The sequence below is a fragment of the Oryctolagus cuniculus genome, chromosome 4 (genome assembly GCF_964237555.1).
Source record: "Oryctolagus cuniculus chromosome 4, mOryCun1.1, whole genome shotgun sequence".
Classification (NCBI taxonomy): Eukaryota; Metazoa; Chordata; class Mammalia; order Lagomorpha; family Leporidae; genus Oryctolagus; species Oryctolagus cuniculus.
In genome coordinates, this window is record NC_091435.1 from 167,361,380 (window position 1) to 167,384,731 (window position 23,352).

Genomic DNA, 23,352 nt, shown 5'->3' on the forward strand with positions numbered 1-23,352 from the left:
CTCTCGGGGGCTGCTCAGATGTTATTCGGATGTTCCCCTTAGATGTTCCTGGTGCATATTGTCTCTCTCCTCCTTTATAGTCCTCTTCCACCAATCCCAACTCTGCTACCCACAACGCCGAGTACGCTGCTCTCCTCCAATCAGGAGCAGGATCAGCTCCTGCAGGTCATCACTCAAGTTGGCGAGAGGCAGCTGCGTAGAAGCTGTTTACTCCTCTCCCAGCGCCATATTGTGGGAGAGCAGATGCATAGAATAAGTCTTAATTCGAGTAACTTAGTCTAGTCCGAGTTGCTCCCCACCTTTCTCTGTCAACACTTGCCTCCACTCTGAACCCTATCAGCTCTGCTTGTAAGTTCCCGGAGAGTGAGATCCCCTTTAGGACTTGGATATAAACTACCATAATTCTTGCTTGAACAGCTTCAGTTGCTTCCTATTAGGTTTCTCTAAGTCTACGTTTGCTGTATACTCCCTATTCCCCAAACAATAATCAGCATGCCCCTTCTAAATTATGTTGAATTACCTTAATACCCTGTTCAAATTTCCCAATGTGATTCCATTTAACTCGAGGTCCCCACTGGCAAACCTGGAATAACTGACTCCCAGGTGTTCCTTCGACTTGGTCATCTGCCACTCCACTCATCATCCAACACTGCTGCCGTCACACTAAACCCCATGTTGGTCTATGGATGCCCCAAGAATGCAAGCCCTCCGGCCTCTTATTCCTATCCCATTGATATGGAACATCTTTTTCCAGAACCCTACCCTTCTCTCCCTCCTTTCCTGAAAATCGCCACTCAAAAGTCACCTCAACAATGGCCTTGCCTAACCAGCTTTTCTACGATGGCACACCACATCCTTCTTTGATTTTACACTTCATCCCCTTTATTCTCTTTAATTTTTCTTCCAAACAATTCCCTTTAGCTGACTTGTTTTATATATATATTCTAATTGCCCGCCTCCACTGGAAGGAAGGCATTGAACAGCAAGGCCTTTGTTTATTTTATTCGCTGCCTATCTCTAGCACCTAGATAATTGCCTAGAACACAGTAGACACACTACAAATATTTTACCAGACAAATGCATGATTGAATTATAAACACCCTTTCATTGAAGGATTATTTTTGGTCATCCAGTCAAATGTCTGATTGAGTGTGGTAAGTTTGAATATTCCAAGAAACAAGAATAGAATTTTTTAAATATTTGATAGTTTTTTTCATTAATCAAAGGACTACCATATTTCATAAAAAGGCACAGCAGGAGTTGAGCTATCGTTACAGAATTTTCCATGGCTTGCCTGGTAGACAAAGAGAGTAAACACGAGATAAATCCACACTTTGTTATAACTGCCTTTTCTGTTTTATTAAATTTGTTAACTCAAAGGCAGTTTCTCACCTACTTCCTCAATCTTAAGCTAAAATGTCAATCAAGTACAGTTCACTTTTAAAATGGATTGGCACAATCCAGTAAAGAGGAGATGACAGAAAAAGCCAACAACACTAAGTGTATTCATGTTACTTTTTATTTCATGAAACCAAATTTTGCAAACATCCATTTTAGAACCATTTTATGTAGACATTAAAATGAAAAGGCAACAAAATATGCAAAATACTCACACTCCTCCCTCCCCCATACACATACACACGTAAATATCTATCACCAGAGAACTTGAACTAATTCAGAAAAAGATTAAAATATTTTTACCAATAGAGATATTGAACAACCATGCACAGCAAAATGAAAGTATGCAATAAAAGCAAACATGATATGTCTGCTTTTTGCTGTCTGAAATTTAAACGACATGATCTGAAGATGGAGTATGAAAAGGTTATTGAATATGCTACGTGTAATACCTGAACACTCTTCAATCATTCACCTTTCAATACAGAGCTTTAATTATCTTCATAACCCAGCTTTTTGAACTCTGTACCCAAAACTGAATTCTATCCATTTCTTAGTCAAAGAAAACATTCCAAGAAATCTAAGACAAGGATCAGAGAGAGAATTTCAATCATCCACTCCAGGAGACATGGAGGAGGTACTTCTACTGAAAGGCCTCTGATCTGGAGATTCTCTGCCTAATAGAAACCATTTAATTGTCTACACTGACATTGCAAACTTGAGAAAGGGAATGTTGTATAGCCCTGGACTTTGTTCTAGTTATTCCCTACAAGGCAGAGAGCAAGATAAGAAATGGGCCCCTTGAGTTCAAAGACACACACACACACACACACACACACAAAGTGTAAAGTCTGCTCCCAGCTAATGATGCAATGGTTTTGGAAGGGAGTTAGAACTATTGCTCACTGATGGAAAGAGTCACATTACAAAGTGCTTGTCTTTTATCCTAATCTCTAATTTAGATAAATTAGAACAGATAACTGTTCATTTTAACCATTGAGAAAACACATTCAGCCAGCAGAAAACATACATCTTCATAAAGTAAACATTTTATATATTCTGCCTCTTATAAATTAGCATTGACGTGCTGCTGATGCCTTTCAATATTTCTGCTGTAAATGCTACAGATATCATTTCCAAAGACTGGCTCAGGGACTACTGAAATATTCCACATCCATTTGCTGGCAAAACTTCAGACTGATTATTCAATAATTACGTGATTTTCCTTAAACCAGTACTTCCCAGTGACACAGCCTCCTGGGGTCCACCTGCAGAGCTGCTCATTCATTGGGTCTGGAGCACAGGTCTGGAGAAGCTGCCCTTTGAACAAGTTTCCAGGTGATGTCGAGGCTGCTAGCGGGGAGCTCACTTTGAGAACCACTTCAAATTACCAAGTGACATGTTCCTTGAAGAGCAGTGTAAGCTTAGAGAACCCAAAACCCACATGAGGCTTACAAAGCTCTCTTCAAGGCCATGTCTCAGAGACGGTCCTTGAGAAAATCTTTTTATTGTTCATTTACTACTTGTTCTGATAGAGCAAATGTAGTGACTCAGCAGATAAAGAATCTTTATCACTACTTGCATAGAATTTTGATTTTTGCTGAGTTTGGGCTGGGAATATTTCCTATTTTGCATCAGGAAAGCTGCAATCTACAATGTGTCTCCAAGACACCCTCCCCAGGGCAGGATCATTGCCTCTGGGGGACAAAAAGCCACAGCTACATGTCTCTACCCAGCAGGTCTATCTCATCCAGGAGGAAGTCCATGTCCTCCCGTCTCACTTGAGGGCTGATCACCACCTGGCGGAAGAAGTTGACCTTCCCGCGGTGGGGCTGGTAGCCCAACATCAGACTTCCCTTCTTCATCATCCTCTCCTTAATGGCTGGTGCCACCTGCATGGAGACAAGAAGGGAGGAGGTGAAAGACCGGATCACCAAGGTATTACAGCTGCCATCTACCTGTGTGAACCTCATTCTCTAATATTATTAGTTGACACTAATAATAAAAATATTTGAGAACTGTGGTGTATGAGTACAGTTTTAGAAAGAGTAATTCACTTAATCTTCACTACTAACACAACTAATATGTCCATTTATAGAGGAGGAAATTTAGGCACATGGAGATTAAAAAAATATCCCAAAGCCCCAGGCAGTCTTGCTCCAAACCCAGACTCTGAAATCTAAATCAGTACGCAATGTTGCTTCTTTAAAAACAAACTGGGGGATTCCAAGGTGGCAGAATAGGGAGGGCGCTTATTACTCTAGTCTAGGGGAAGATAGTTTAAAAAAAGTGGAGAGAGTGCAATCTCAAGGGAGCGTTAGGGAAAAAACAGTAGAGGAAACTCCATGCAAATTAGAGGTAAACTATGGACCTATGTGAAGGGTATGGACACACACAACTCAGGATCCCAGCAGCCGAGAGCCTCAACACCATCTTTGTAGAGTGGGGTGAGATCAGACTGCAACAGCCCACACCACTGGTGATAAAGCTACAAAGAGAGCCTGGTGTGAATCCAGCTGGGGGCGCTGTGGGAACAGTGTACCTGCCAACCTAGAGGGGAAAAAATGGGTCATGTTTCTTTCTCCCTGAATGGCATCCTGTAAGTAGCTGAGAGAAGGAGGGCACCGTTTTTGACATAGATAACAGCTGAGCCAGCTTGTGTTCATGCGCCCAGCAACCAGCTGAGAGGAGATGCCTGAGTTTAGCTGAGAAGATTGATGGGGGCTGGGTATGCTGGGACTGTGAAAACACTCTGGCTGCATAGGAGGGTGCAGGGTGTGGCAGGTTCTTTGGGCAGTCATTGTGGGCAGTTTCACATGTTTAGGGCTCCCTGATTCCCTGGTGAGGGTCATTGCTGCAGTATCTGTGCTCACACTGAGGACTGCATGGATCCTTTGTGCAGTTCTTGTGGCAGTGTGGATGAATATTGCAACCACTGGGGCTCCTGCCCAGGCATTGGTCTTCTTGGAGGAGAAGAGGTGAGCCTCAGACTATGCCAACAGACCTGATCAAACCTCTACTCTGATAACAAAAAAAGAGAGAGAGAGAGATTAAAGTCACCCAACTTGGGTATCACCTTGGATATTCCACTCACCCTGAAACACTGACCAGAGTTCCCTGACTACACTCAGAACATGCCTCTGGGTATCCACTAGAAGAGCAGACACTCCACTAAGCCACAGAGACATAGTCCAAAGATAAAAGCCATCATAGGGGAAAAACAAAACCAACAAATATCTCCACAAATGCATAAAAATAAATGCAGTAATTCACGAAACAAGAGTAAGGAACACAACATGACACCTCCAAATAGAATACAACATATCAGTGTTAGAATGTGAAGGTGAAGAGATTGAAGAAATGCCAGAAACAGAATTCAAAAAATTGATTGTAGAATTACTTACTAATCAGTAGCAAACCCATGGCTTAAAGAAATTCATACATGGAATGAATGAAAACTTTTCCCATGAAATTGAGATTTTAAAGAGAAATCAAAATGAAATATTGGAAATGAAGAATTCAATAGGTGAAATAAAAATACAGTAGAAAGCCTCAACATACTCAGTGAGGCAGAAAAAAAAGAATATCTGAATTAGAAGACAAATCTCTGGAAATTTTACAAACTTGAGAAACAAAAAAAAAACCATATTATTATCACTAACAGATGCAGAGAAAGTATTTGATAAAATACAACATCCTTTCATTATGAAACTCTTAAGCAAACTGGGTATAGAAGGAACATTCCTCAACACAATCAAGGCTATTTCTGACAAACCCACTGCCAGCATCCTACTGAATGGGAAAAACTGGAAGCATACCAATTAAGATCCAGAACCAGACAAAAATGCCCACTCTCACCATTGCTATTCAATATAGTCATGGATGATATAGCCAGAGCCATTAGGCAAGAAAAATAAATCAAAGGGATACAAATTGGAAATGAGGAAGTCAAAATATCCCAATTTGCAGATGGCATGATTCTATAAATAAGGGATCCAAAGACTCCTCTAAGAGACTATTGGAATTCATAAAAGAGTTTGGTAAAGTGGCAGGATATAAAATCAACACACAAAAATCAGTAGCCTTTGTATACACAGACAATGCCAAGGCTGAGAAAAGCACTTCTAAGATCACAATAGCCCCCTCTCCCCAGATACCTTGGAATAAATTTAACCAAGTACATAAAAGATCTCTACAATGGGCCGGCGCCGCGGCTCACTAGGCTAATCCTCCACCTAGCGGCGCCGGCACACCGGGTTCTAGTCCCGGTCGGGGCGCCAGATTCTGTCCCGGTTGCCCCTCTTCCAGGCCAGCCCTCTGCTGTGGCCAGGGAGTGCAGTGGAGGATGGCCCAGGTGCTTGGGCCCTGCACCCCATGGGAGACCAGGAAAAGCACCTGGCTCCTGGCTCCTGCCATCGGATCAGTGTGGTGCGCCGGCCGACAGCGCGCCGGCCGCGGCGGCCATTGGAGGGTGAACCAACAGCAAAGGAAGACCTTTCTCTCTCTCTCTCTCTCTCACTGTCCACTCTGCCTGTCAAAAAAAAAAACAAAAACAAAAACAAACAAAAAAAGATCTCTACAATGAGAATTACAAAACATTAAAGAAAGAAATAGAGTAAGACACCAAAAAATGGAAAAATCTTCCATATCCATGGATCAGAAAAATCAATATCAAATGACCATACTACCAAAAGCAATTTCCAGATTCAATGTAATACCAATCAAAATACTAATGGCATTATTCTCAGATATAGAAAAAAATAATGCTGAAATTTATATGGAAACACAAGAGACCCCGAATAGCTAAAACAATCTTATACAACAAGACAAAGCCTGAGGCATCACAATACCATATTTCAAGACACTACAGGACAGTTATAGACAAAACATCTGGGTATTGGCACAAAAACAGACGTGTAGACCAATGGAACATAATAGAAACTCCAGAAATCATTCCAAGCACATCTACAACTTATCTTTGACAAGGAGCTAAAATCAATCCCTGGAGCAAGGACAATCTCTTCAACGAATGGTGTTGGGACAACTGGATTTCCACATGCAGGACTATGAATATTACACTTTGAAATAGTACACTTTACACAAAAATCTACTCAAAATGGTTCAAAGACCTAAATCTATGACCCAATATCATCAAATTATTAGAAAACATTGGGGAAACCCTGCAAGACACTGACATAGGCAAAGAGTTCTTGGAAAAGATCCCAGAGGCACAGGCAATCAAAGCCAAAATTGACAAAGGGGGTTACATCAAATTGAGAATCTTCTGCACTGCAAAAGAAACACTCAGCAAAGTGAAGAAGTATCTGAAAGAATGGGAGAGATTATTTGCAAACTATGCAACTGATAAAAGATTAATAACCAGAATCTATAAAGAGCTCAAGAAACTCAACAACAACCAACCAACCAACCAAGTTAAGAAATGGGCCAAGGACTTACATAGACATTTTTCAAAAGAGGAAATCCAAATAGCTAACAGACATGAAAAAATGCTCAGGATCACTAGCCATCAGGGAAATGCAAATCAAATCCACAATGAGGTTTCACCTCATCCCCATTAGAAGGGCTCTCATACAGAACTCAACAAACAACACATACTGATGAGGATGTGGAGGGAAAAAGGTACCCTAATCCACTGCTGGTGGGAATGTAAACCAGTACAACCACTATGGAAGACAGTACGGAGATACCTTAGAAATCTGAATATAGACCTGCCATACGACCCAGCCATCCCACTCCTGGGAATTTACCCAAGGGAAATAAAATCAGCATATCAAAGAGTTATCTGTACCCCCATGTTTATTGCGGTTCAGTTCATAATAGATAAGATATGGAATCAACACAAATGTCCATCAACTGAAGACTGGGTAAAGAAATTATGGGATATGTACACCATGCAATACTATACAGCAGTAAAAAAAAAAAAAAGATGAAATCTTGTTGTTTGCAACAAAATGGATGAAACTGGAAAACATCATAGTTAGTGAAATAAGCCAGTCCCAAAGAGACAAATACCACAGATCTCCCTGATCTGTGGAAACTAATAGAGCACTTAATAAGCAATATATAAAAGTAAAATTGGTACTTTGAGATGTGATGACTTTGAATAGCTCTTGTCTTGACCAATGAGGAACAGCAATTTTTTCATTCTATTTGTTGAACTTATTACTTAGTATATAGTTAATCTTATGTGTATAAATTTAATTGAACATAGATCTTAGTAAAAAACAAGAATGGGAATAGGAGAGGGAAGAGGAGGAAGGGTAGGAGAGTGAGTGGGAGGGATAGTCAGGTGGGAAGAATCACTATGTTCCTAAAGTTGCATTTATGAAATCCATGAAGCTTGTATACCTTAAATAAAAGGTTTCTGAGGAAAAACAAATTGGGTGCCCTCAGGGGTATGAATCTCAAAGTTATTAAGTGTTACATTCCCAAACTTGACATAACTAAAAAATACTAGTGTTCTGGCATTTTGAATAAATAAAATTAGTCATAGATGGGGAAAAATGCAGTTGTCTCCTAAGGAGAAATTAGTATTATAGGTATTACATACAATTCTATTTTGAAGACTAACAGTTTATTAATAGGAACCTGTCATTTTCTATCAGTTATTATGCTTTGAAAAAAAGTATGGTTAAAGTAAATGCCCTGGAAGAAAATAAATTTTTTTTAAAAAAAAATTTTTGACAGGCAGAGTGGACAGTGAGAGAGAGAGAGACGGAGAGAAAGGTCTTCCTTTGCCGTTGGTTCACCCTCCAATGGCCGCCACGGCCGGCGCACTGCGCTGATCTGATGATGGCAGGAGCCAGGTACTTCTCCTGGTCTCCCATGGGGTGCTGGGCCCAAGTACTTGGGCCATCCTCCACTGCACTCTTGGGCCACAGCAGAGAGCTGGCCTGGAAGAGGGGCAACCGGGACAGAATCCGGCGCCCCGACTGGGACTAGAACCGGTGTGCTGGTGCTGCAAGGCGGAGGATTAGCCTATTGAGCCGCGGCGCAGGCCAAGAAAATAAAATTTTGATGTCCTCATTTGTGAAATAAAAACACTGTCTTTTAAAAAATGTTTATTTTTAGTTATTTGAAAGGCAGAGAGACAGAGACAGAGATCTTCTGCTGATTCTCTCCCAAATCCCTATAACAGCTGGGGCTGGGCCAGGCTGAAGCCATGAACCATGAACTCAATCCAGGTCTCCTGCATTGGTTGCGTAACCCAAGTACTTGAGCCATCTCCTGCTAGGTGTGCAGGGATGGGAAACTGGGATCAGAAGTGGAACAGGACTCCAGTACAGGCACTCCTAATGGGATGCAGGTATCCCAACAAGCATCTTAACCCCTGTGCCAAGTGTTTTCCCCCACCTCGTTTATTAAAAGGCATAAAGGTGGTAATAAAATTATGAAGTCCATATATTAAGAGTTTTCAGTTGGCTTGAGAAATATGGGCCTAGATAATACAAAAGCACACATTTCCCCCCCGAAAAGTACAATGTTTGAAGAAATCAGTCCCACTTAAGAACGACATGGGAAAATAATTCCATTTTCAAATCAGTAACATACTCACTCAAGAGCGAGGTTGTAAACACTTAAAATAGTGAGGCTCTTTTTTGAAATACATACACCAAGTTAAAAAGCTGAGAACATACTCTGGCTGGCCTGGAAATACAAGCAAAGCTCTTCCATTTGAATTTTATGGTAGCTCATTGAAAAAATTTTGAGTGTGTCCTACATGAATATGTGGAAAGGGAACATCATGATTTTCTGTTGTTGTCTTTTCAGAAAGTAGAGACTTAGCTCATCCAGAAAACACTCCTAAACACTCCTAAATAACTCCAGGAAGAATGTGCTTTTAAACTCCTTAGGAGACAGGTACAAATCTCAGTTCCTACAAACCTCTCTGTCATAGAGGAGCCACCCCACTCTTCTGGTTCTGAAACATACCTGTGTCTTGCCAGTTACTCCCCCTGTAGCCAAAATTAACTCTGACAACATAATTCTGAGCTGCTCCAAAGACAATGGAAAAAGTGAGTATTTTAGATCCCTGGAGATACGGTGTTAGAGTTAACCAGACGGCCTTCTTAAGGGAAGTTCAAGGATAATGTTAATGGAACACTTCTTTTCCATATGTGCTAATTCTAGAATCAAAGTCTAGGAAAACACGGCTTACCACTTGCCCATAACACCACCACATACCTATTCAGCAAACTTCTTGACTAATCTAGTCGGAGGTGAGAGGGTTCTTACAGTATAATGAGACAAGGCAATAAAGTATATGCGACTAAAAGAAAAAAAATGTAGATAAAGGTGAGGTCAGAGGTAAACTTAGGGAAAAGTATAGACCATTAGGTTCTATAAATTTCCAGAAATGTGTCACAGGTTTTATTCCGAGCTTCAGAGAGATTATGGAAATAGTGTTAATGAAACAAAACCCAGGGCCTGTGCTGTGGTGCAGTGGGTTAAAACCCCAGCCTGAAGCGCTGGCATCCCATATGGATGCTGGTTCACATCCTGGCTTTTCCTCTTCCAATCCAGCTCTCTGCCTTGGCCTGGGAAGGCAGTAGAGGATGGCCCAAGTCCTTGGGCCGCTGCACCCGCGTGGGAGACTCAGAGGAAGCTCCTGGCTCCTGTCTTTGGATCAGCTCAGCTCCAGCCGTTGCGGTCATTTGGGGAGTGATCCAGGGGAGTGGAAGACCTCTCTCTCTCTCTCTGGCTCTACCTCTCTCTGTATAACTCTGTCTTTCAAATAAATAAAATAAATCTTAAAAACAAAAAAAGAGAAAGAACACCTTCCATTCTCTTTGCAAAACTTAGCGACAAATGTTTGGTGGATGTTGACAGCTGGAAACTAGCGGGTGACTCCCCACTCAGCTTACACCTATCTGCTTGAAGGCACGAGTTTGTGTGTGTCATTTGAGTTGTCTTCCAAAGTGTCTCTATACAAGCAGCATTGGCTTTTAGAAGTACAAAATCTAGTGAAATAATATGTAAGCCATCCAGTGGTGAGTACCTAGAGAGTGATTTCCACAAAAACAAACCAGAATGCTTTGGAAACACTAAAGTGGAATGAGTACACACTGCTATTGCCAAATTAGGTGTAGTGAGATAACTGTGCTTTTCAAATAAAGTCTTATGAGTCTAGGTGGGCTGGCATTGGATCTCACTGCCTTTGAGGCATCCCAAATGAGCACTAGGTAGAGTCCCAGTTGCTCCACTTCTCATCCAGCTCCCTAGCTTATGTGCCTGGGAAAGCAGTAGAAGACGATCCAAGCACTTGCCTCTCTGCCACCCATGTGGGAATCTGGATGGAGTTCCTGGCTCCTGGCTCTTGGCTTCAGTCTGACACAGTCCTAGCCTTTGTAGCCATCTGGGGAGCAAACCATCAGATGGCAACTGTAACTCTACCTTGCAAATAAACAAACCCAGTCCAGACTAATTCTGCATTGCAGAATTAGTGGTGCAGAGGGCTAGGCCACTACCTGTGATGCCAGCATCCTCTATGGGTGCTCCTGGCTTCTGCCCGGCACAGCCTTGGTCATTGGGAGCATTTGGGGAATGAAACTGTGGATGGAAGATCTCTCTCTGTCTCTCCTTCTCTCTCTGTAACTTTGCCTTTCAAATCAGTGAATAAATCTTAAATAACAAAAGCCTCACTTGCTTTTGGAAAGCGTGTGGACAGGCTCACTTGATGGAAAAAATCTTCATCCTCAAAAGATGAGGACATAAGTACACATAGACACATAAAGGAGAAGTAAAAACATTTCGATGTGAAATACAAATGTAAAATGTCCAAGTTGCCGAGTTACGTTTGCGTCATTTTTTAGAATTACTTGCTTGAGCCGACTAAGCCTCATTACAGTATGTGTACATGTGCATAATTGTGGTGCACATGTGGATGCAAATGAGTTCATGTATGTGTGTGTATGTATGCACACTGAGTGTGCTCATCTGCAGTTCATTTATACTTATATCAAATGCCATCACTGGTCCCATAATCTCCCTGTTTGCTCACTAGATAATGCAGAACTATAGTCTGAGAGGACATTTATTTTGAATTTAAAGAACAGGTGACCTCTTCATTATAAACTGAAGCAATGAGAAAAAAACACAATAGCATAAGTACTTGGGCCCCTGCCACCCATATGGGAGATCTGAGCTCCTGGTTCCTGACTTTACCCTGGCCCTATCCCAGCAGTTATGACCATTTACGGAGTGGACCAGCTGACGGGAGATCTCTCTCTCTCTCTCTCTCTCTCTCTCTCTCTCTGGCTCTCTGTTTTTTTTTACTCTGCCTTTCAAATAAATAAATATTTAAAAAATAACTGGAGAATAGTTTGAACGTTCCCAATGCATAGAAATTATATAATTCGAGAAGCTAGAAATACTAATTATTCTGATTTGATCACTACGCACTGTCTACATGTATTGAATTGTAAAGTTGTAGCCTGCAAATAAGTACACATATATTATACATCAATTAAAAATTAACTAAATGTATCTGCAGATTTGCATTTCTTATAAGCAAACCAGAAATGGTTTCTAATGTAAGCAAGAAACATCTCGGATGTTTGCATGTACATTCATTTTGGGTCTTTAAATTCTTGCTGTAGGGTAAGGCATAAGATGCAGCAGGCTCCTCAGTCAAAGTTTGTCACTGGCTTTTCAAGATTATAAAGAAATGACTAAATATCTATGTGCCTCAGAGAGCTAAGCAACGGTTTGACAGCACAGTACATGTTTTACTTATGTTATCTGTGAACTACCATTCCTGGAGGGAGTTACTAGTCTGTAAGAGGGGACCATGTACTTTGTCCATGAACACTTCCTGGGACGGAAAACCATCAGCAACATCAAGGCTCAGATTTATCACATCTCTCTGACAAAGCGTTACTGCAGTAGTAGTAGTAGTAGTAGTAGTAGTAGCAATAGTAAGAGATGCTGTCTTGTTGACATATAGTTTGCCAACTGTTTACCATTTGCAATGTTCTTCCACATGTCTGATTTCCACAGAATCAAAGCTTAGTTAAAGGAACCCACATTTTTGCAATTTGGGGACCAATAATGTTCTCATTAACATGCAGCCTATCACCTTTGCATTTGGAAAATCGACCACTTTCTATTTGTAAAGCTCCAGGCATAACCCAATGCTGTAACTTGAATATTCTCTTTTGCTGATCACAGCTGAGAAGCATTCCCAACCTGACAGGATGGAGAATTCCCCAGGGAAGAAAATGGGCAGGGACTACATGTAAGTAGCTGGATATTGCTCCTAAATGAAGCGTGCATGGTGGAAAGCAATTTGGCAGGAGTGAGATTGCTTTCTGGCTCTCAATTATTTTACTGCTGGTATTCCTTCAAATTGTAAATCAAATTCTCTTCCCGTGCCTCCGTGCTCTGGTCCCTGCATCTTAAGTGGAGGAAGATCCTGACATTTCTATTTTGTTGCACAGTGACTTAATCTACATGTTTCTGTAGGATTTCTGTTTTTCCCTCCTTGAATTATGTTGCAGCAATGACTTAGGCATTTACACAGAAATTTGTTGTCACACTGCAGCAGCACAAGACAGCATTTGATATTTAAAACTTGCTTAAACCCAAGGGAGAAAAAATAAAATGATTCTCTCTCTGGCCCAGTATAGCAATTTGATAACAAGCAACTAACCGGGCACTGTCATAACCTTTGATTAAAATACAATGGTAATGCCCATAAAATGGCATTTTTGTTTAAAAAATGCACTTCATTGTAAATGTTAACAAGAACCCATTTTTTTTTTTTCAGTAGACAAAGTGTTTCTGAAACTATCTGTAAGGGAGAGTCTATTTTATTTTCTTCCAGGCATTATAGGCTAATACTTCTGTGAAATAAAACAAAATTAATTGCTAGAAAAATGAAAAAAAGACTTGAAAATACAGGCCCAATTTTGTTGTTCATTTTAAATTTAACTGTAAAATCAAACTTCTAAGTTGCTGTAAAAGATTCCCAATGGAAACTCTGGATTTCCACACTTCCCAGTTGGACTTGGATCTTCATGGGCTGTGGACCACGCTTTGGGGAGTGCCGTTCTGCTTTAACCTCCCTAGCTTCTTAGGCAGATGTTGTTTTTTTTGTTTTTGCTTTTGTTTTTATTTTTTGACAGGCAGAGTGGACAGTGAGAGAGAGAGACAGAGTGAGAAAGGTCTTCCTTTGCCATTGGTTCACCCTCCAATGGCCGCCCCGGCCGGCGCACTGCGGCCGGCACACCGCGCTGATCCGAAGCCAGGAGCCAGGTGCTTCTCCTGGTCTCCCATGGGGTGCAGGGCCCAAGCACTTGGGCCATCCTCCACTGCACTCCCTGGCCACAGCAGAGAGCTGGCCTGGAAGAGGGGCAACCGGGACAGAATGCGGCGCCCCAACCGGGGCTAGAACCCGGTGTGCCGGCGCCGCAAGGCGGAGGATTAGCCTAGTGAGCTACGGCGCCGGCCAGGCAGATGTTGTTTCAACTATGAATCTTGATGCTATTTTGCTTACTAGCAAGGTCTCCATACCATCTGGAGTGGTGTTTTTGTATTCCACCAGATTGCTATGCCATAGTTGACCTAAACACTTCCCAGTTGTTAAATCTTGGAACTGCTTCACTCATAATGGCATTTCGGTGAAATCATGGACTCTATCAGAAGCCTTAGAATCAGTTCATGAATCCTCTCAATTGATTCAAAATATCCTGGACTGTGATCTTCATGCAACTTTCCCTATCATTTGCTAAATGGGTGAAATAGTCACATTTTTTACCTATAACACAGGGGACCACAAAACAGTTGGGACAGAGCCATAACTAACTGAGTGATCCTTTTGCAGTAAATATGAGGGATAAAGACTACATATGCTTCAGCTCCAAGTCTAGATAGCAATTCATTCAGCACCTCTAACACACCCAAAGAGACTTGTGTTTTCCTAAATCCTCCCTTCAACTATGAACAAAGCGATATTCTTCAAACACGAAACTTCAGAATTGTCTTCTCAATTTCAATTTTATTAATGTACATTCCATTTTCTCCAAGGTGGCAAAGACTCTTTGGGGGTGTTGGAGAGGGGTTAAATTCATAACAACTTGCCAATCTTTTGGGTAGAGCATATGGTAGGTAGGTAGACTAATAAGCTGAAGAATAAACTTGAAGTTTTTCATCTAATTAAAATCTTTTCAGCATAGTGAGTAAAGCCACCACCTGTGATGCCAGCATCTCATGTGGGCAGGGGTTCTATCCTGACAGCTGCTCCACTTCCCATCCAGCTCCCCACTAATGGCTTAGGAAAGGCCTGAGTATTTGGGCCCCTGCCACCCATGTGGGAGACCTGGAGGAAGCTTCTGGGCCCCTGGTGTTGGCCTAACCCAGCCCCAGGAATTGTGGCCATCTGGGGGAGTGAACCAATGGATGGAAGATCTCTTTGTCTATAACTCTGACTTTCAAATAGAAAAATCTTTTTTTAAAGATTATTTATTTATTTGAAAGGCAGAGAGTTACAGGGGGGCAGAGACAGAGAGAGAGAGAAGTCTTCCATAAATTGGTTCACACCCCAAATGGTTGCAAAGGCAGGAGCTGGGCTGATTTGAAGCCAGGATCCAAGAGCTTCCTCCAGGTTTCCCATGCAGGTCAAGAAGCCCAAACACTTGAGCCATCTTCTACAGCTTTCTGAGGCCATAGCAGAGAGCTGGATTGGAAGTTGAGCAGTCAGGACTTGAACTGGAGCCCATGTGGGATGCCGGCTCTGCAGTCAGCAGCTTTACTTGAGACACCACAGTGCTGGCCCCTACAAAAATCTTTAAAAAAATATTTTCAAAGGTTATCTTGCTCCAAATCATACAAAATTGCACATTTTTCTTTATAAAAGTTCATTTGAAGGTCTGCACCTTGGTTCAATAGGCTAATCCTCCACCTGCGGCGCCGGCACTCCAGGTTCTAGTCCCGGTCGGGGCACTGGATTCTGTCCCGGTTGCCCCTCTTCCAAGCCAGCTCTCTGCTGTGGCCAGGGAGTGCAGTGGAGGATGGCCCAAGTGCTTGGGCCCTGCACCCCATGGGAGACCAGGAGAAGCACCTGGCTCCTGGCTTCGGATCAGCGCGGTGCGCCGGCAGCAGTGTGCCAGCTGCAGTGGCCATTGAGGGGTAAACCAATGGAAAAAGGAAAACATTTCCCTCTGTCTCTCTCTCTCACTGTCCACTCTGCCTGTCAAAAAAAAAGTTCATTTGAAATTTTAAGATTTTACTTTATCTATATTTGCACTCAACTTCATACATCTTTGACCTCTTCCATATTCTCCAGAAAAGAGACTCCAACCATACCAGGGCTACTCATGGCAATTCATGGTTAAACAAATACAGAGAAAACAATATGGAAAGGAGAGATTGATTCAGTTACTATACTTGAATGTTAGTTGCTTTACATCACAGATGAGAAACCTTCCTATAAAGGTCCAGTTGGTCAATGTTTTAGACCTTGCAGGGGAAGCAATCTCTGTTGCAAAAAGCTCCACTGTACCGTAAGAGCATGTGATATAATACAGCATGTTTGAAGGACACTGAAACTTAACATTAGGTAACTATCACATGCCATGGAATATACTGCTTTGGGTTATTTTTTGGTAACTCAGAAATGGAGGTCTGGCATGGTAGCAGAGTGGAGTAAGTGACCACTTGAGATGCCTGCATCCCATGTTGGAGCGCCTCTCTTGAAGCCTGGCTACTCTATCCCTCTGACAGAGCTTCCTGCTGATGGGTCTGGAAGGGAATGAATGATGTGCCAATTACTTGGCTTCTTGCCTCCCACATTAGGAGACCCAGATGGAGAGTCTGGCACTGGCTTTGGCCTGGTCCAGTGCTAGCTGTTGCAAGCATTTGGGGAGTGAGTAAGTAGATGGAAGACCCCCCTCTCTCAGCGTGTGTCTATCTTTCAAATGAATAAATCTTAGAGGAAAAAAATGTATGTTTGGGTCAGGTGTTGTGGTACAGTGGGTATAGTTGCTGTTTGGGATGTGTGCACCCCATATTAGACTGCCTGAGATGGAGTTCTGCTTTCTCTTCAGAGCCACGTTCTTGCTAATGCATCTGGGAGGTAGCAGATGATGGTTCGAGTCCTGGGGTCCTTGAGAAACCTGAATGGAGTTCCTGGCTCCTGGCTTTGGTCTCTCCTGGCTTTGGCTAGTATGGGCATTTAGGGAGTGAACCAGCAGAAGGAAGACTCATTCTCTCTGTCTCTCTGCTCTCTCTCTCTCTCTCTCTTTCCCTCTCCAGCTCTCTGTGTTACTCTGACTTGTAAATAAATAAGTCTTTAAAAATAATATATTTATTCATTTTATTCAGAAGGCAAAGCAAGAGTAAGAGAGAAGGAGAGAGAAAGAGAGAGAGGGAGAGAGAGGGGCAGAGAGACATCTTCCGTCTACTGGTTCACTCCCTAAATGCCCACAACAGCAAGGAGTGGACCACGCCAAAGCCTGAAGCCCAGAACTCAAATACCAGGGCCATCATCTGCTGTCTTCCCAAGCTCATTAGCAGGAAACTTTGTCAGAAGCAGAGTCCTACCCAGGACTTGAACCAACACTAAATATGGGCTCTGGGTGTTCCAAGTAGTGACTTAACCAGTCGCATCACAACACCCACCCCATAAATCCATAAATAAAATTTTATTTATTTATTTATTTTTATATATTTTTTTTTGACAGGCAGAGTGGACAGTGAGAGAGAGAGAGACAGAGAGAAAGGTCTTCCTTTGCCGTTGGTTCACCCTCCAATGGCCGCCGCGGCCAGCGCGATGCGACCGGCGCACCGCGCTGATCCAATGGCAGGAGCCAGGAGCCAGATGCTTTTCCTGGTCTCCCATGGGGTGCAGGGCCCAAGCACCTGGGCCATCCTCCACTGCACTCCCGGGCCACAGCAGAGAGCTGGCCTGGAAGAGGGGCAACCGGGACAGAATCCAGCGCCCCGACCGGGACTAGAACCCGGTGTGCCGGCGCCGCTAGGCGGAGGATTAGCCTAGTGAGCCGCGGCGCCGGCCCAATAAATAAAATTAAAACAAAGAAATACAAAGTGAAAAACCTGTTCTTAACTCATAAGCTGTGCATAAATATATAGGCAACAAGTCATATTTTGTCTCAAGCAACCTTTACTATCTCCTTGGTCCATATGGGAAAATATATTTTGATAAATAAAAATCAACCCTCCAAGTGTAAAAGTACATAGAAAATTATGCTCATTGGGTCTCTGTCTGAAATTCTGTATTGAGCCAGGAAATGATAAACATCTTCTTGATCCTCCCCCAGCAGAACAGGAAATCCGAGACACAGATGGGTAGCAACTGCTCTCTTTCAGCTGGCTTTTCTGGAACAAGCACAAGTAACTTGTTTATGCTTTTTTCTCAAGTAATATAGACTCCAAATGTGCCCCCACCCTCCATGCTAACTTGAAGAGGGCTCTCCTAAACAGGCTACTAAAATCTTATTCCTGGCAAAAGTTGGCATGATATCTTTACACTGCGTACTCGGTACTCAATGCAAACGGTTACTGAGACTTAATCTAAATCTTTCCCTCATTTATTTCCGTCTTCTTTTTAACAGGTTGGGGGCATCTCAGGTTTTCTGGGGTTAGAGAGAGGTACAGTGTGGACCACAGCAGGGGCCAGAATTCAGGGAAGGACTATGTCAGAGGCAAGAAGAGAAGAATGCCAGTCCAAGAGCAGGCTCGGCCAGGACAGTTCAGAGCACTTAGCCGGACTTCCCACATGCCTTCCTCCTTCTGAGAAGGGTACAGGCTGGTGCAGTTGTACTTTGGGAAGCAGATTTTCCCCTTCGTCAGTGCACCCAGGAGGGAACAGTCACAGGCATCACAACTGAGTGCCAGCTGACCATCAACTAGAAGCTAACCCAGGGAGATTACCCAGGTAGTCTTAAGTGCCCGGTTCTGCAGCCATGAAAAATTGGGCCCGTGGGCAGTGTGCAATTTCTTTACTTGTTCACTAATTTATCTTGTATTTGTCCTCATCACCAGAACATTATAGCTGTCCTTTCACGAATCGGTGACTTTAAGGTCATTCGGACACTCCCATTGGATCACAGTCTCCACTACAGATTGACATCTGTTTTCCTTTTACTTTCCTTGTTTTAAAAAGCATATTCTCCAGTGGAAAAGTAGATTTCCTCTGTCTCTGATGGTCAAAGAGCTCAACCATATGACTCAGAGAAAAATGAACTTCCTAAAACCTCAATGGACATTGATAAAAAATTATTTTATTTATTTGAAAGACAGAGTGACAGAGAGAGATAAAGACACACACACACACACACACACACACACAAACAAACACATAGATTCTATCTGCTGGTTCGCTCCCTACATGGCCACACAGCTGGGCTGGGACTAGGTCCAAGCCAGGAGCCAAGAACCCTACCCAGGTCACCCACATGCGTGGCAGGGACCCAAGTACTTGGGCCATCTTGTGCTGTTTTGCCAGGAGCTAATTAGTAGGGAGCTAGATAGGGATTGGAGCAGCTGTTCCCATGTAGGATGCCGGAGTTGCAAGCAACAGCTTAATCTGCTGCACTACAATGATGGTTTCAATCATTAAATGAGTTATCTAGGTTTCTTCTGACTATAATTGTGAGCTGAATTGTATTATAGACATGACAAACAACACGGAGAGCTGACCGGGTCCTGACTTCAGCTCAATGTGTATCCCTCATTGTACTCTCCATGTCACCCTCCAGAAAGAGGAATTTCTTTATGATCTAAACATAATACATGCAAAGGATGTATCTAGTTTTATATAAAAATTTCTTTTTGGTAACGGTTATCTTTATACCCTTAAAATGTACCAACGGAATTTCTCACCTGATATAGAAGAAAATATCGCCAGTTTGCAATATAGAAAGTTTTCCTTTGCATTTCCATATGTATCTGGATAACTGGTGTCTTGCCCCAAATGTGACACTGTGTATCTCAGACATTAGCCCTGCTCACACAGCTGGCTCCTGTTCACAGCCCTAAACTGTAGAAATTCTGGTTACGCCCAATCACAAAGGCAGCTCCCAGCCTTCCACTCCCCAAGGAAGAACCCACGAGCCAGCAGGGCTAAAGCTCATCCTCCCTTCCCAGAGCACCGGATGATTCAAAGGGGAGAAAGCGAGCCTTCCTGGTCTCTCTCCAGGTGCCACCTAAGTTGTTCTACTTTTTTCTTCCTCTTGAGGTAGTCCTAGGAAAAATAAGCCTATTTCTCTGTCGTTTCCTAAAGTTCCACATTCTCCTGTCGCAACAGGAAAGAGCAAAAGAACAGTGTCTTGTTGGTAACTATGCCATCGGCGAGGAGAGCAATCTCACTCCCCCACTGCTGCATGGGGAAGAGGTCACACTGTGTGAGTGAACCATCCGGGACAGCTGTTCATCAATGAAGAATTTGGAGCATTTTTCTTAACAGTCCCCAAAATCAAATGTAATTGTTGAATATGTTTCTCTTTCTTATTTTATTAAATATCTTGGCTATCTAATCTTAACAACTCCCAAAAAGTGAACGTCTACAACAACCATTCAAAACAATAGAAATGCATTTCATCTACTGAACGGATACATAAACACCAGGTATAGCCATATGATGAAATACTACTCAGCAAGAAGGGAGACTAACTACTGATGCAGCAAACATTACGCTTCAATTTATCAGACTAAGTGAAATAAGCCAGACTCTAATGGCTATGTTTTATATATGATTTCATGTATATGGCATTCTGCAAAAAGCAAAACGACTTCATGGAAAATGGATGACTGGTGCCAGGGGCGTGGACTAAGGGAAGAGGTTAACTACAAAGAGGCAGTCTTAGGGAATTCCATCCCCCTCAGAAGGGATGGAATTTTTCTGTGTAGTATGCATATAAGGGTGGAGGCATATAGATGGTTGGACTATACTTTCTATTCTAAGCTGGGTCGGTCTTGACCTTATTTTCTTTATATTCATCAGAGCCTAAAGTTATACCTTACCAGTGGCTCATACTATGCACTCAGTAAAACTCACGGACCTTTATACATTAAAAGATGAAGCCTATCTGTATGCACATTTAAAAGGGAGTAAATGAGTTAGTTTAAGAGAACAAAAGGCTTTCAGGAAATCATTCAAGATCTCAGTGCCTGGTTTCCTTATCTTTAGAAAAGGATGACAATACGAGTAATGGTGCAGTAACTCTTCATAAGATGATTTCAGGGAAAATGTTCTAATTCAAGGAGAGCCTACAGCACAAACTCCAGGAAGGAAATGGAACTGAGAATCGGGATATTTCCTTCTCTTTTTACCAGTAACTGCATGTCAGGTACTTCTCTGTAGGTCTGAAAATGAGAAGGGTCACAGAGCATTCTTGGGTACTAAAGACAAACTTGGGCATATAGCTCTGGAAATTTTTCTCCACAGTGGGCAGAGGGGAATAATGGAATCTGTAGGGCTTAAGGCTTTTGGGAGTTCTATCTTACACCAGATGAACAACATACTTACCAAATACAATCCACATAGAACTATAGAAGATTTCAGTTGAGATGTGGTTGACTAAGTTAATAAGATCTATTACTATGCTTGACTTTGCGGTTTTTCTTTTATATTTTGGAGCCATGTTTAAAACCCTGCAATTCCTTTGTCCCAAATGCTTATTTTGCCTGATGGTTAAATAAACTAGCTATGTTCACACTGGAAAAATTAAATATTGTTTCTGCAGAAACAACCCCATTAATACCTATTTTGCTGTAATTATCAGTCTCATAAGTGCCCCAGTTCAAACGGTAAGACTGACTATACACAGAGCAACATACTAATTTGGGCCAAAATTCCTGAACTTTTATGTGACTTTGGAAAAATATCAAGCCTGTCTATGAATCTTGTTCCTCTTCTATTAAGAACTGACAATCGCTTGTGGCACTGTTATGTGGATTTAGTGTAAACTAATGGACATAAATACACAAGCACAGGGCTTGGCATATGCTAGACACTCAGAAACTAGGATTATTTATCTCTTAAAATTAATTTTTAAATCCATTTACATTTATACCTGATCTTTTATTACACTATTTCATTATTGTCTCTCGAGACATGAGCATTTGAAAGTGCTATGAAAAAACATGACTTCTAATTTGTTCTTTCCCCCCAAAGCATCCGAACTGTATTTAAATATTTGTTGAATTAGAAGGTTCAGAAATGAAATCTTGCCCCGTTTGCATGCTGTTCCTCCCTCTATCTTCTATTTAAGTTCCAGCGTGTTTCTCAATATTAATAGTTTTTTCCTTAAGGCAGTCATTGATTATCTTGGCAGGGGGTTTGGTTTTGTTGTTAGGGGAAGTTTTCCATGCAGATCTATGGTGGGCACTGATAATTTTCTATTGTGTTTTAGAAAATTCTATCTCTTGGATCCATTGTTAAAATGCAGACATACTGTATAGATAGAAAAGTGACTTCCTCTCTAGACACTTGAGAAGAGCACGCACTGACAATGCATGACTTGTCTCTAGCTGCTAAGTCTCCTTGGGCTGTCCTGCCCTTTGGATTGTCGTCAAAGGAAGGAGGAAGAGTAGTGTGAAGGTACATCAAAAAGTTTGTGGGAAAATGGAATTAAAACACAAGTGTATTCGGTGCAAACATTTTGACACCCATGCATATGAGGAGGTGTCTTCAACAGGTTCATGGAAAATGTGTGATATGAAAAACTTGCATTGATTTCAAGTATTTTTTGAAACAAGGTAAGTGTATCGTTTCTTTCCACTTCTCCACAACCTTTCTGAAGCCCTCTTGTGTTTAGTGTTTCCCAATCATACGGGATGATGCAGATCAGCAGGATCCATGCCCCAATCCCAGGAGCTCAATGTGAATTCCCCCGGGACAGACTTGGTGATCTGTAGATTCAGCGGCTACCTCAAGTGCTTCTTCTCACTTACAGTACTTGGGGAACACTGGAGAATGATGGTCCTTTCATTGGGACTTTGGGAGAGATAAAGTTGAGGTGAGAGGCAAGAGCTGTTGGGGGCAAGAAAAGCAGCTTTGAGAGAGAAGAGGACAGGAGATGGGGGAATGTTCTCCCCTTAGATTGTTTACGCCAGTCGTGCAATATGCTCAGATAGTGCCTTCAAAGAAGTGGTTAACCGGCTATTGTGTTTCAGAAAGTGCAACAAAGTGTTCAAAACACTTACCCATGGCCCAAGAAACAAGGAGCCCCTTTGTTTTGATGGTTTTTGGAGTCAATTTTCCTCTTTCCATATATTTTTGACATTCTTTACCTTTCTCATTCTTATCTTGCTCCTTTGTAGAACTGTTACTCATTTACTCTAAAGTCTACCTCCACCCTCCTAATCTGGAGGCACAGTGCATCAGTATATATCTCTCAAGCTTAAGTTATGGTGAAGTGGTGATCTACAGCCCAGGAAATCATATGCATCTAGGAGATCATTTCAGCTTGGCAGAACATGGGGAAATAAGCTACACTTTGGACATATCTTCTCAAGCACAAATTTTTACTCATATTTTCCTCCAAAACATATTTGTAAATCAGACACACACAATATAAAAAAGTCTCAATTAAAAAAATGACTGTGCCATTCATGCTCTTTCCAGTACAAATTAGCAAAACTACAAAAACACATTTAGAACCCCAGAAAGGCTGAAAAACACAGTTACTTTCACATTTGGTGTTTACAGTGTGGAAATGACGATGGCAGCAATTCCAATAAACCTAATGTCAGTCATATATTCAAGCCAGCTGAAATGAACAGTCATAAAAACAAACCACACTGAACTGGAAGCGTCAGCTGAGCAATGGACACAACCAACGTTTTACACTTTCTATAAAGCAAACGCTTAAGACTCGCTTATACCCCAGCTGCCATCTGAGCTAACAGCTCCTGAGACGCTGTTGTGAGCAAACCCCCAAACCTGAGTCCACGTCGAGAAGTCCTCATACT

General features: G+C 42.1%; 1 protein-coding gene across 4 annotated transcripts in view; it reads right to left on the reverse strand.

Annotated features, from left to right (window-relative positions):
• Positions 1-1,501: 1,501 nt before the first annotated feature.
• GADL1 (glutamate decarboxylase like 1) overlaps positions 1,502-23,352 on the reverse strand; it is a 199,150-nt gene continuing 177,299 nt past the window's right edge. For all 4 annotated transcript variants that reach the window (XM_070072897.1, XM_070072898.1, XM_070072899.1 and 1 more), the window contains one exon: positions 1,502-3,290. In XM_070072897.1, the coding sequence (XP_069928998.1) occupies positions 3,117-3,290 (174 nt within the window). In that variant the 3' untranslated portion in view covers positions 1,502-3,116. The remainder of the gene's footprint in view (positions 3,291-23,352) is intronic.